This window comes from Canis lupus, chromosome 3 (genome assembly GCF_011100685.1).
Source record: "Canis lupus familiaris isolate Mischka breed German Shepherd chromosome 3, alternate assembly UU_Cfam_GSD_1.0, whole genome shotgun sequence".
In the NCBI taxonomy this organism is placed as follows: Eukaryota; Metazoa; Chordata; class Mammalia; order Carnivora; family Canidae; genus Canis; species Canis lupus.
In genome coordinates, this window is record NC_049224.1 from 63,488,196 (window position 1) to 63,499,825 (window position 11,630).

Sequence of the window (11,630 nt, forward strand, 5' to 3'; positions counted from 1 at the left end):
GAAAAAGTCTACTCATCTTTCGAAGTTCAGATCAAATGTCAACTCTCAGATACTTTCTTTCATGCCACATCCCATCTGGGAGAAGAAATTCCTTCTTTAGTCCTTTATGCATGTGCTGTTACAGCATTTAGCACATTGCATTCCAATTGCTTGACTATCAAACAACAGATTAGCAAAGTGGTTACAAGTATAAACTTTGGTTTACCCCAATCTCTGTATACTTTAGTTTCTTCATCGATAAAGTGGAAATAAAGTAGTACCAACAATCTGAATTTATAGCGAGGACCCAGTATATGTAAGACTCTTAGAAGTGTCTGGTATGTAGTAGCCACTTGAAAAAAAGAGAAGGCAGGTATTTCCATTCTTCGTGGTATTGTTGCTATCTGATGCCTGTCTTGTGGAAAGATGAAATGTTTCTGGAGGACAGGGAGGTTACCATATGCCACTTTACATCCCCTCTAATATTATGTGGAACAGAGCAGGGATCTATAGGTATTTATTGGAGTGTTCATTACCTTATATTTGTTGAGTGCTCTCTAATCATAGATACATCTATTCATTCAAAGGTTGGCAACAATATTGCCCATTTCAACCTCATTACAACCTAGTGAGGTCTTATTACTCCCATTTTAAAGATGAGAGGAGTGAGAAGCAGACATTAAGTGAATTGTCCAGTGTCCACACAGCTGGCAAGTAGCGGTCTCTAACTCCAAGGTCAGTGTGAAGAAAGGGCAGGGATGCCAGGAGTTCAGGAAAGCTTTCTTTTCTGATCTAGGCACCGCCCTTCCTCCCTCCACTTTTTTCTTCTTACCTTCCAGAACATGGGCGTTCTGGACTGCTAAGGCTGCACGCAAAGGGAGGTCCCCGTTCACACTGCAGAACTGACTCAGGAAAAGGTGTAAGCAGCAGAGGGCCATCAGTATAGGATATCCTCAGCCGTGACCGTGGCCTCTTCAATTTTGGTCTTAATCTCCGGGAGCGGAATTTGACTGATTGCCACCACTACCAAGTTGGCAGCGTGGGCAGAGGCACTGGCCACGCAGATCCAAAAGCACTCTTCATATTGTTCCTCCACCACCACGAAGCGGAACAGCTTCTCCTGGAAGTTGGCGATGCGCTCAGTCAGGTCGTGAAATTTCACGGCGGCCATGAAGCTGGTGATGGCCAAGGCCACGACTCCACCTGCAACCCAAACATCACCCTCATTCGGTGCGCAACTCGGTACAACTGTACTGACCATAGGTGACATTTCTGTAGCACAGGCAACACACTTGCTTTGGGTTGAAAAAATATTTAGGGGGACACAATGGTTTTTTTATTTTCTTAAGTAAACTCTACCCCCAAGGTGAGACTCTAACTCAAGACTCCAACGTGAAGAGTCACACACACACATACTCTATTGACTGAGCCAGCTAGGTGCTGGGGGTGACACACATTTTAATGTGCTTTTATTTAAAAAAAATTTTTTTTAAAGATTTTATTTATTTGAGAGAGTGAGCAAGAGAGAGAGCACAAGCAGGGGGTAGAGGGAGAAGTAGGCTCCCCATTGAACTGGGAGCCTGATGTGGGGCTCGATACCAGGACAGATGCCTAACTGACCGAGCCACCCAGGTAACCTGAAGGTTGTGAGGTTTATTTATTTTTTTTATCCTTTAAAGATTTTATTTATTTATTCATGAGAGACACAGAGAAGCAGAGACATAGGCAGAGGGAGAAGTAGGCTCCCCAGGGAGTCTGATGTGGGACTCGATCCCAGGATCCAGGGATCAACCTGAGCCGAAGGCAGATGCTCAATTGGTGAGCCACCCAGGCGTCCCAGGTTGTGAGGTTTAAATGAAAAGAAGCCGATCAAAGAGGCCAGGTGCCTCATCTCCTGTTATTTGGAAGGTTCCCTCCCACCCTCACAGCAGTGCTCTACCTCTTCCCCTCCTCCCACAGTGCCCTCTCTTCCTCCCTCCACCCCCCTTCTCTTTTCTTCTCATACCCCACTTCTCCTCTTTGCTCTAAGTCCTCATCCACTCACTCATGCCACCAATTTGGCTCTTTAATGTGACAGAAATTCTGCAACTTTCAGCAAAGAGGACACTCATATCCATGAGGAAGTTTGTAGACTAGGGAAGGCTGCGGTAGGCACCTACCTACTTGGAACTCAGTCTAGTGGTGGCAGTAGATGTGGATTTCTCTCCCTGTGGGCCTTCCTTACCTGCAAGGACATTCCATAGGCAGATGCCCCCGGGGCCGTTGACTGCCCTATATGGAACCTGGATCATGTTGAGAATGGCAAAGCCCATGCTGACCAGAGCCAGGGCCAAGGCCAAGAAGAGGAGCAGCAGAATTGTCACGTGGAGGCCTCCATTGAGTTCCTTCACCAGGTGGGGGAAGACTGGGGGAGAGAAGACACAGCCAAGATTTCAGTGTCAGAGCTGAACTCAAGTTCCTACAGTCCAGGCTTGCTTACCACAGAGGCTTTAATAGAGGGGAATGAGGGCAAGGCAGCAAGGGCTGGGTTCTCAAAAAGGAGGAGACTTACTGAGATGAATTCATGCACCCCAGATTTGCCACTGGTCAGCTGGCCAACAATCCTCTCTTTCTTGCAGTGGATGCAAAATCTAAATGTATCCCAGCTGGCAATTTAAGTTGCATTGACTTCAAAGCCCTAGGATCTGGTGTGAGCTAATAGACGCCAGCCCCAGATAGTGTCTCTTTAGCAAAGGAGGTTGGCAAGAGAGTCAGCCAAGGAGGGCTGATTGAAAAGCTTTGATCTGGGTCAGAGAGTTGCCTTCATTAAATCAGAGAGGTAGAAGAGGTTTCAGGTACATCTGCGAAGAGTGTAGAAGGGTGAAGCAGAGTGAAGCCTAGACCTGGCATTTAAAGATCTGAATTCAAATCCGTTTTGCTCATTTGCCGTAAGTATAAAATTAGATCCTTTAAATCCTGCCTCCCCTATCCATCTTTCCAGATTATTGAGTGAATCAAGTGAAGTGCATAGAAATAATAATTGCACTTAGTGAGTATTAATAGGAAGCTAGGAGCATCATCTTGGATCCCTCAAAATGACTTGGCAAGGTAGTCATTTTTCCTCTTGTATGAAGGACACTCATGTATGTAGTAGTCTATTATAATATCAATTTTCCATATTTATGTGGCAGATAATTTAGTGACTTATTAATTTGTATCTGTTTTCTCTATATTGGCCACCACATAGTAGCTATGAACAGTAAATGATACAGTATGGCAGATATTGCCTGGGAAAGACTGAACTCTCAAAAAGGCAGCTGTGGCTGTTGCTGTTCTATTGTTTCTCTCTAACTTAGGAAAAGTGAGTGATTCCTCAGAGTCTCAGTTTTCTCATCAGTATAATGGAGTAGAAATAGCTGTGTATGTACCGAGGGAATCAACATTTACTGAGCAGTCACATAAAGAGCCAAATGCTTTACATCATTATTTTACTCACTGCTTGTGACAAGGATATAAGGTAGATTTTATTTTTATTTTTTTAAAGGTTTTATTTATTTATTCATGAGAGACACACAGAGAGAGGCAGAGACATAGGCAGAGGTAGAAGCAGGCTCCATGCGGGGAGCCTGATGCAGGACTCGATCCCAGGACCCCGGGATCACAACCTGAGCCAAAGGCAGACACTCAACCACTGACCAACCCAGGTGCCCCTGGGTAAATTTTATTAAACCCATTTCTGCCTAGGCTTGGACATTATGTCCCTTATCTTTGGGCAAGGTGACTCTGAATTCTATATAGGATTATAGTCCCAGATGCCACATGATACATGGAGTTTAGATCACTGTTTTCAGTAGTTACACATGAATTAAATTGACAGAAGCTAAAGAACACCCAAGCATTATCCCCCTCCTCTGCAGCTAATCCAGGGTTTCTACTGAGCACCTCGTGGTCAAATCAGGGTCCATCTTGTGAGTCTGAACTCCCTGCTTCATCATTTGGTGTCATCATTTGATGATCAGCCCCTCCTTGTCCCCACTGGGGAGCTGGGACTCAAAGTTTTCCTGGTTCCCCTTATTCCCCTAGTTCTTTGCTGGCTCAACTGCCTCCCTGTATTCACAGAAGATTGGTGTCTCTCCCAAGCTTGAGATTTAGAATATTTGTTCTTCTCCCTTTAAAACCCTTTCCAAAAAAAAAAAAAAAACCTTTCCACTGAAGTTTCCAGATGCCTCACATTTACATCCTAGTTCTAATCTAACTTTCTTTCTAGTTCTGTATTTCCATGTGTATTAATCTGCAGGTGGTTATCTTGTTAGCGTCAGAAACTTTACCTGAAGCTTCTTCCCAAGGGATTTTTATTTGCAAGGCTTCTCTCCTTTCCTGATGTGCCCTCGTTTTTTGTTTTTGTTTTTTTTTTTCTTTTCAAACCTTCAGCCCTGTCCAAGAGAACGTTGTGATAGGTGCAAGTCTGTCCCTGACCTGCAGTGGCGCAAAATCGGCCAACACAGGAGGAGCCTGGCCCAGCTCCAGTGAAAGTCTTCAAAGAAAATCACAGCCAAGGTGTTGCTGCAAATGGAAGTTTATATAACCTCCCTTGGGACACCCAGAGGCAGCCGGGAACAAAACTGTCTTGAACATTGCCCTCCTCAGAGCTGATATTCAAACATCCTTTATGATTCTCACACGGTTCTGGTGCTTCAGAGAGCAGATCGGGTTAGATGAACCCTGGGTGCTGTCTCTGTACATCCCTCTGGGAAGGAAGCAGAGGAGGGAATGGGACATTTATGGAGTTCCTCCAGTGGGCAAAGTGCTCAATTGCTCTGGCTTCTGACGAAGGTGGTTTACTTTCTGTGAGCTGGGATGGAAGGGGTTTAATTGGCTGCTGCCGAGGAAGGGCTCAGTCTTTATCTCCTCTCCTTGGGCCATCTTCTACTGCAAAGCTGGTGTCTGCTTCATCTCCTTCTCCAGAAACAGTGCTTATGCTTAGGGATTCCTGAATTATGCTAAACCTACTAGCTGCCACCTCACAGTTTCTAATACCAGTTGAATTGTGCCCTGGCTACCATTCCCCACAAAAAAAAGATGGGTTGAAGTCCCAATCTTCAGTACTTCAGAATATGACCTTATTTGGAAATAGGGTCTTTACAGAGCTAGTCAAGTTAAGATGAGGTTGTTAAGATGGGCTCAAATCCAATGTGGTTTGGTGTCTTTATAAAAGGGGAAATTTGCACACAGAAACCTACAAAGGGAAGACCATGTGAAGAGACACAGGGAGGATGCCTTGGGAGACAGTGCCACAAGCCAAGGAATGCCCCTGGGATACCAGAAGCTGGAAGAAGCTAGGAAGGCTCCTTTCCCCACAGGTTTCAGAGGGCGCATGGCTCTGTTGACTTGCTGATTTCTTGAGTTCTAGCCTACAGAACTGTGGGAATAAATTTCTATTGTTTAAGTCACCCAATTTATGGTAGTACTTTGTTATGGGAGCTCTAGGGAACTAATACACCCTCCATTTGTTGGGGTGACCACTTAGTCATTTTTTTTTTTAAGATTTTATTTATTTATTCATGACACACAGAGAGGCAGAGACATAGGCAGAGGGAAACACAGGCTCCCCTTAGGGAGCCTTATGTGGGACTCGATCCCAGGACCCTGGAATCATGCCCTGAGTTGAAGGCAGACATTCAACCACTGAACCACCTGGGCATCCCCACTTAGTCATTTTTAATGGGATCTGTCCACCCTGGATCCTTCCACCCCTGAGAATCCCCATTCATCTACCACCTCCCTTTGCTGAATTCTGGAAAAACAATAAGGATGACTAGGATGATGCCTTGCTTTGGGAAAGTTGCCAGTCACAAATTCCAGAAGGAGCAACATGATGAAAAGTAGAACTTTGGGGTCAGGCTAACCTGGGTTGGGGTCTGGCTCCAGCATTCAAGGCTCTGTGACCTTCAGCAAGTTGTTTAACCTCTCTGAGCCTTAGTTTTCTCCTAATTGGCAGAACTGTGGAGGATTAGTGTAGCACAGATCACAAGTTTGGTATCTTGCATGGGAACATTCAGTATAAATTAATTTAAAAGCACTTTATTGTTACTCATTCAACCAATGTTCTTGAGAGCCAGTGTTCTGATGCACTCTTTTGGGGGCTTGAGATCATCAATGAATAAAACAAGATCCTTGCCCTTGTGGCACTACATACTAAAGGAGTGGAGACAGATAATAAATAATAAACATACCAGAAAAATTATCTAGAATGTAAGAAGGCAGTTGTCATGGTAACATGATATATCATGATATATAATTACCAAGGGCTATTTTTATTATATCCCCTAAGTACTATCTTACTCATTAAAGTCTCTGGAATCATGCTGCTATTGACTGTCACTCCCTTGTTCAAGCTTTGGAACTTCCTTCATAAGGTTCTTTAATCTCAATTAACTATATTTAAAAATTGAGCCTTTTCTCCCCCAATTGTATTTGTGTGTGTATAGTTTTAAAAGAATCCCAAACTTCAGAAAATTGTAAGAATGGTACAAAGGAATTTGTTTTTTTCTTCTGAACTGTTTGCAGGTAAATTTCCCCTGCACCCCTGAGTATTTTAGGGTCTATTTCATTCAAAAAGAGATTCTCTTGGGGCACCTGGGTGGCTCAGTGGTTGAAGGTCTGCCTTTGGCTCAGGTCGTGATCCCAGGATCCTGGGATCAAGTCCCCTGCATCAGGCTCCCTGCGTGGTGCCTCCTTCTCCCTCTGCCTATGTCTCTGCCTCTCTCTGTGTGTCTCTCATGAATAAATAAATAAAATCTTTAAAAAAAAAAAAGAGATGGATTCTTTTACAGAACCACAATACCAAAATCAGTGAGTTAATGCTGGTACATGACTTCCACTTAGTCCCACACCCTATTCAAGTTCCACCAACTGTCTCACCAAGTGATGTCTTTTATAGCAAAAAGACCCAATTCAGAACCACCTACTGTGTATAGTTGCTATGGTCTCCTTTTGATGTCTTTTATTTTTACTTCTTCATGTGTGTGTTTTTTCTGTTTTGTGTGTGTGTGTGTGTGATTGAGTAATGTTTTTAACAGCTATCTTTCCAATATCTCTGGTCCAATTTCATTGTTGGGTAAATATAAATATTCCCAGAGCTTTTTGCCCCTGATTATCCATAACAAATATACATTTCCTTCACATATATAAGGGATGCCAATTCCTATTATTATATTTATCAATGGCTTTAGCTTTGTCTTTATGCATTTAATAAGATACTTAACCCCAAGGAAGATTCTAAAAACTATGATTCTGAAATATAGAAACCGATTGAGTAAAATTCCTTGTCCCCTTGCATCGCATTATGTTGATTAATAATGGTTGTGGAGGACACTGTTCTCACGAGCAATTTAATGGATTCTAAAGATTTGCAGAATATTGCCTTTTTTGCTTTGTTTTTAATTCTCAGAAGATCCCTTATAAGCTGGGCTTGGATTTCTGCTCTGTTTACACCCAGAGCAGCTCTGACGTAAGACTGGATGTCAGCCACTGACCGTGCCTGCTCATGTTAACGGAGAGCTTCCAGTACCTTGCCCTAGGTCTTCCCTCCAGGATCACCCAACTTGGGCTTTTTCTTTCTTTTTCTTTCTTTTCTTTTTCTTTTTCTTTCTTTTCTTTTTCTTTCTTTTCTCCTTCCTTCCTTCCTTCCTTCCTTCCTTCCTTCCTTCCTTCCTTCCTTCCTTCCTTCCTTCCTTTTTCCTTTCCTTTCCTTTCCTTTCCTTTTCTTTCCTTTCCTTTCCTTTCTTTTTTTTTTTTTCCAATTTGGTCTTTCAAACAAAGTAGGCTTACTGCAGAGTCCAGCATACAGCAGCCCCTTTGCCTGTTCTGAGACTCTGGAGCTTTTATATAAATAGAAGTGGAAGCGTGCTGGGCTGGCTGAGAATGCCCCCGACACGTGGCATGGGTCTGAAGTCTGCTGTTTCCGGGCTGGGGGACCTCAGGCAAGTTATATAACCACTCCAAGTCTCAGTGTAGTCCTCTGCAAAATGGGAATGTTAAGAATTCCTTCTTCATAAATTTGTTATAAGGCTTAAAAGAGAGAAGCCATGTAAACCATTTAGCAGAATGTCTGATACATGTAAGTGCTCAATATTTTAATAGTTATTTCAAAGAGAGGTAAACTACAGAAGTATACAAATCCCTATTTTTTATGTCTCTATAAACTTCTGCAGAAAAAAAAAGTTCTTGATGCTGAATAGGAATGTCATCATGCCTGAGATTGAGGCAGAAGTCAAATCCCATAGTTAGGCATAAGCACCCTTGTAAATTAAAAAAAAAAAAAAAGGAAAGAAAAAAAGGAAAGAAAGAAAGAGAAAGAGGAAGGAAGGAAGGAAGGAAGGAAGGAAGGAAGGAAGGAAGGAAGGAAGGAAGGAAAGTGTTCTACAGCAGCTTGCATGCCCTGAGTATACTCACTCGTGAACTGGGACTGGCGGCCCCCAAGCCCGCACTGTCGCACTTTACATCCTCGGAAGAGCCCATAGTAAATATCCCCAATGAACTTGACCAGCTCTGGATCGGTGGCGTTGACCAGGTCCACTCCAGTCTGACAAAGGATTTTCCCACTCAGCCAGTGGGGCACTGTCAGGGCGACGATGATCAGGATAAAGGAGGAGAAGCTGAGTAAAGATGCCAGCCCATACCACGCCTTTTTGAACCATCCAGGCATCCTAGTGGGTGCAGGTCATCCCACAGGTTTCCAGGCAGCAGCGAGAGTCGCTGACATTCTCTGGACACTCTGCAATTGCCTGGTCCAGGGTCAGCTCTTCCAAACACACCATTTCGGGATCTCGAGTGCACCTCCTGGTCCCCCCTCAGTGCCTGCCTCCACAGCCCATGTTTACTACAAGCACATCCGGAAGTCTCTACCTAGACCGCCTTCACCTGACTCAAGTGTAGAGGAGTGAGTTACCCAAGGAAGTAATCCTATAGCTCCCACTAGGCTACAGTTTCAGCAGAGGGTTTAATTGTTCCACGTTTCAGGTATTTAAATAACCCTGGCGTGGACCTCTTGATGGCCAGGAAGTCATTAGCAGGCAAAACTAGGTGGATCTGACTATAAAGAGACACTAACTACTCTCAAAAAAATGCATACAATAGAAGGAAAAGGAGCATGTGATGATTAGCACTAGAATGCTGCCTGCAATGCGTGGTGTCAAATGTCTAGCTCCTGGCTGCGTGCCTGGGCATTTCTTTCTCTAAAATGTCACTGCTGTCAGAACCAGAACTGTTATTAATACCATGCTATGACCTCTGTTCTCAAGGCTTTTAATTGAAATGTGTAAACAAGGCTATATGATGCTTGGATTTATCACTGGGTGAATCTGCCACGGGTAAAACTGCAGCAGGCATCAGTCTGTGGCTGCTGGAGCAGCCTGGACCCCAACACTCAACACTCCTCTTCTCCAGCAGTATCCTCCCCCATCACCAACTTTGTGTCATCTGAAGTGGGAAAGAAAAACATTTCTCTATTGTGTTAGCAGATAGTCCTACCATGGGGGGGGGGGGGGGCAGGACGGGGGGGGGGGGCTTTACTTCTAATACAGAAGATTTGTTTCTTTTTCTTTTAATCTGTAGCTACTAAGAATGAAATCTTCCCTACTTTCTGCCCCCCCTCCACTTTCTATCTTATACTGTGGCTTTTCGATTTTGACTTTTAATCTATTATGTCAAGTTAATGTCATGTGAGACCGGTAACAGCAACTCTCAATAGTTTTGGGGAGTCAAATTCGGGAGAAGTGGCACAGTGAAAGTTTTATTTGGTCACAGAGGTCTGGAGGTCACATGGGTCTGGGTTCAGGAATTTCCACTGTTAGCCAGCAAGAGTTCCAGAATCCTCACTTGGAGAGCAGCAAGGAGCCTGAGGAACATGTCAGTTTCCTTCCCTATAGTGGGGTTCACTTCTGTGGTCTCTCCACAATGAAAATAAACGAGAGTGTCTCTGAAGCTTGTGTAGAGCTTTCCTTAGTACAAAGAGCTTTTGCCATATGTTTGCTCTCCCCTGATGCAGCAGAAACCCTTTCTGGTAGGCAAGAGACATACTATTCTTTTTTTTTTTTTAATTTTTATTTATTTATGATAGTCACAGAGAGAGAGAGAGAGAGAGGCAGAGACACAGGCAGAGGGAGAAGCAGGCTCCATGCAACGGGAGCCTGACGTGGGATTCGATCCCGGGTCTCCAGAATCGTGCCCTGGGCCAAAGGCAGGCGCTAAACCACTGCGCCACCCAGGGATCCCGGGACATACTATTCTAATGACCTCTCTCATGAGAACTCTGGATGTCAGGGCTGAGGCTGGAGTTCAGGTCTTTGAAATACAACAGCTCATCTTCATCACAGTATCCTGAAATAGCAAATGTTTTTCTGGAGGTGAATGGATACAAAAGGCTGAGAAGAAGGGTTTCATGTTAATACATGACCAATAATGTTATTTATTCTTATAGTAATGAAAGTCTGCTTTGGATCTGTGTAATACCTTTGCATTGTATTTCTGCCTCAGATGATGGACCTATGTCAACTTTTGGTATTTTAGAGATTGAGCAACTATTTTTAGAATAATTACTTTAGAAAAATATGGGAAACAGATGATTCCCAACAAGCTCTGGCAATGCTGAATGGAAGTGTGGTTAAGTAGGGCTCTGTTAAAGATCTGGGTTAAAATTCCTATTTCTCTGGGCAAGTGCTTGAGACTCTCATGCTCAGTTTCCTAATCTGTCATGGGATTGATGGCATCCAGAGGGCACCAAATAAATGGTGTTAACCTTCTCATCGGGTCTTCTAGCAATTCTGTTCCTGATAATGAAGCTTCTGATAATAGATGGTGTTGTGGGCTGCATCCTGTTCCCTAAGAACATATTTTTGTGTGCCTTATCTGGCACAAGTGTATTGAGCAAACATCTGTGTGTCTGCTTTGTACAACACTGTATGGTGGGAGGGTGACACAAAACATGTATAATATTGCCAAAACAGTGATACAAAAATTGTAGCATACTATACTTTAAATGTTTAACACTTCACAAATCAGTGCTTTTGAAACAACAACAATAAGACCACGAAAATTATTACAAGAGTTCTAAAAAATTTGACTACACGTGGGACAGCAGGCCTTTGGTCTGGTAGAGACAGTTTAAGATGCAGGTCCTATAATAGTGTCCTTGGACCTCTGTGACTGTATATAAGACTCCATTTGACAAGAATGTTGAAGGCCCACAGTTAAGCCCCACCAAATGGTACCAACTGCCCCCACTAAAACAGCCTGGCATTTTCTTTCTCCCAAACTCACAATCTCTAAGAAGTGCAGTGATGTAACAGAAGTAGTGGCAAAAATAATAGTATTAATAATGCTCAATCGGCATTTATTGAACTCCTACTACTAGCCACACACTGTTTTTAGTATCATTTTGAAAAATCCTTTCCAAAATCCTAGGAGGACAGACCATTAGCGTTCCCATTTTACCGAGAGGCGACTGTGGCACAGAGCCGCCGAGTAAGTTGCGTAGGGACACACAGCTATTAGACAGGGAGTCGAGCTTCAGAGCTTGCACTCTTATTTATTTATTTAATTTATTTTTTAAAAAAATATTTTATTCATTTATTCATGAGAGACACACACAGAGACAGGCATAGACATAGGCA

General features: G+C 43.4%; 1 protein-coding gene across 1 annotated transcript; it reads right to left on the bottom strand.

The window, feature by feature from the left end:
• Positions 1-480: 480 nt before the first annotated feature.
• On the bottom strand, positions 481-9,142 carry CLRN2 (clarin 2). The gene is made up of 3 exons (XM_038532106.1): positions 8,413-9,142; positions 2,204-2,383; positions 481-1,182 (listed from the first exon to the last, which is right to left on the bottom strand). Exons 1-3 carry the CDS (start codon positions 8,663-8,665, stop codon positions 917-919), a joined length of 699 nt encoding a protein of 232 aa, XP_038388034.1. The 5' UTR covers positions 8,666-9,142; the 3' UTR covers positions 481-916.
• Positions 9,143-11,630: the final 2,488 nt, after the last annotated feature.

Coding starts and splice junctions, on each gene's coding strand:
- CLRN2 (XM_038532106.1), bottom strand. CDS start 8,665: ATGCCTGGATGGTTCAAAAAGGCGTGGTATGGGCTGGCATCTTTACTC. Junction 2,384..8,412: donor CCGCCAGTCCCAGTTCACGA/GTGAGTATACTC, acceptor TCTCTCCCCCAG/TCTTCCCCCACCTGGTGAAG. Junction 1,183..2,203: donor CCTATGGAATGTCCTTGCAG/GTAAGGAAGGCC, acceptor TTTGGGTTGCAG/GTGGAGTCGTGGCCTTGGCC.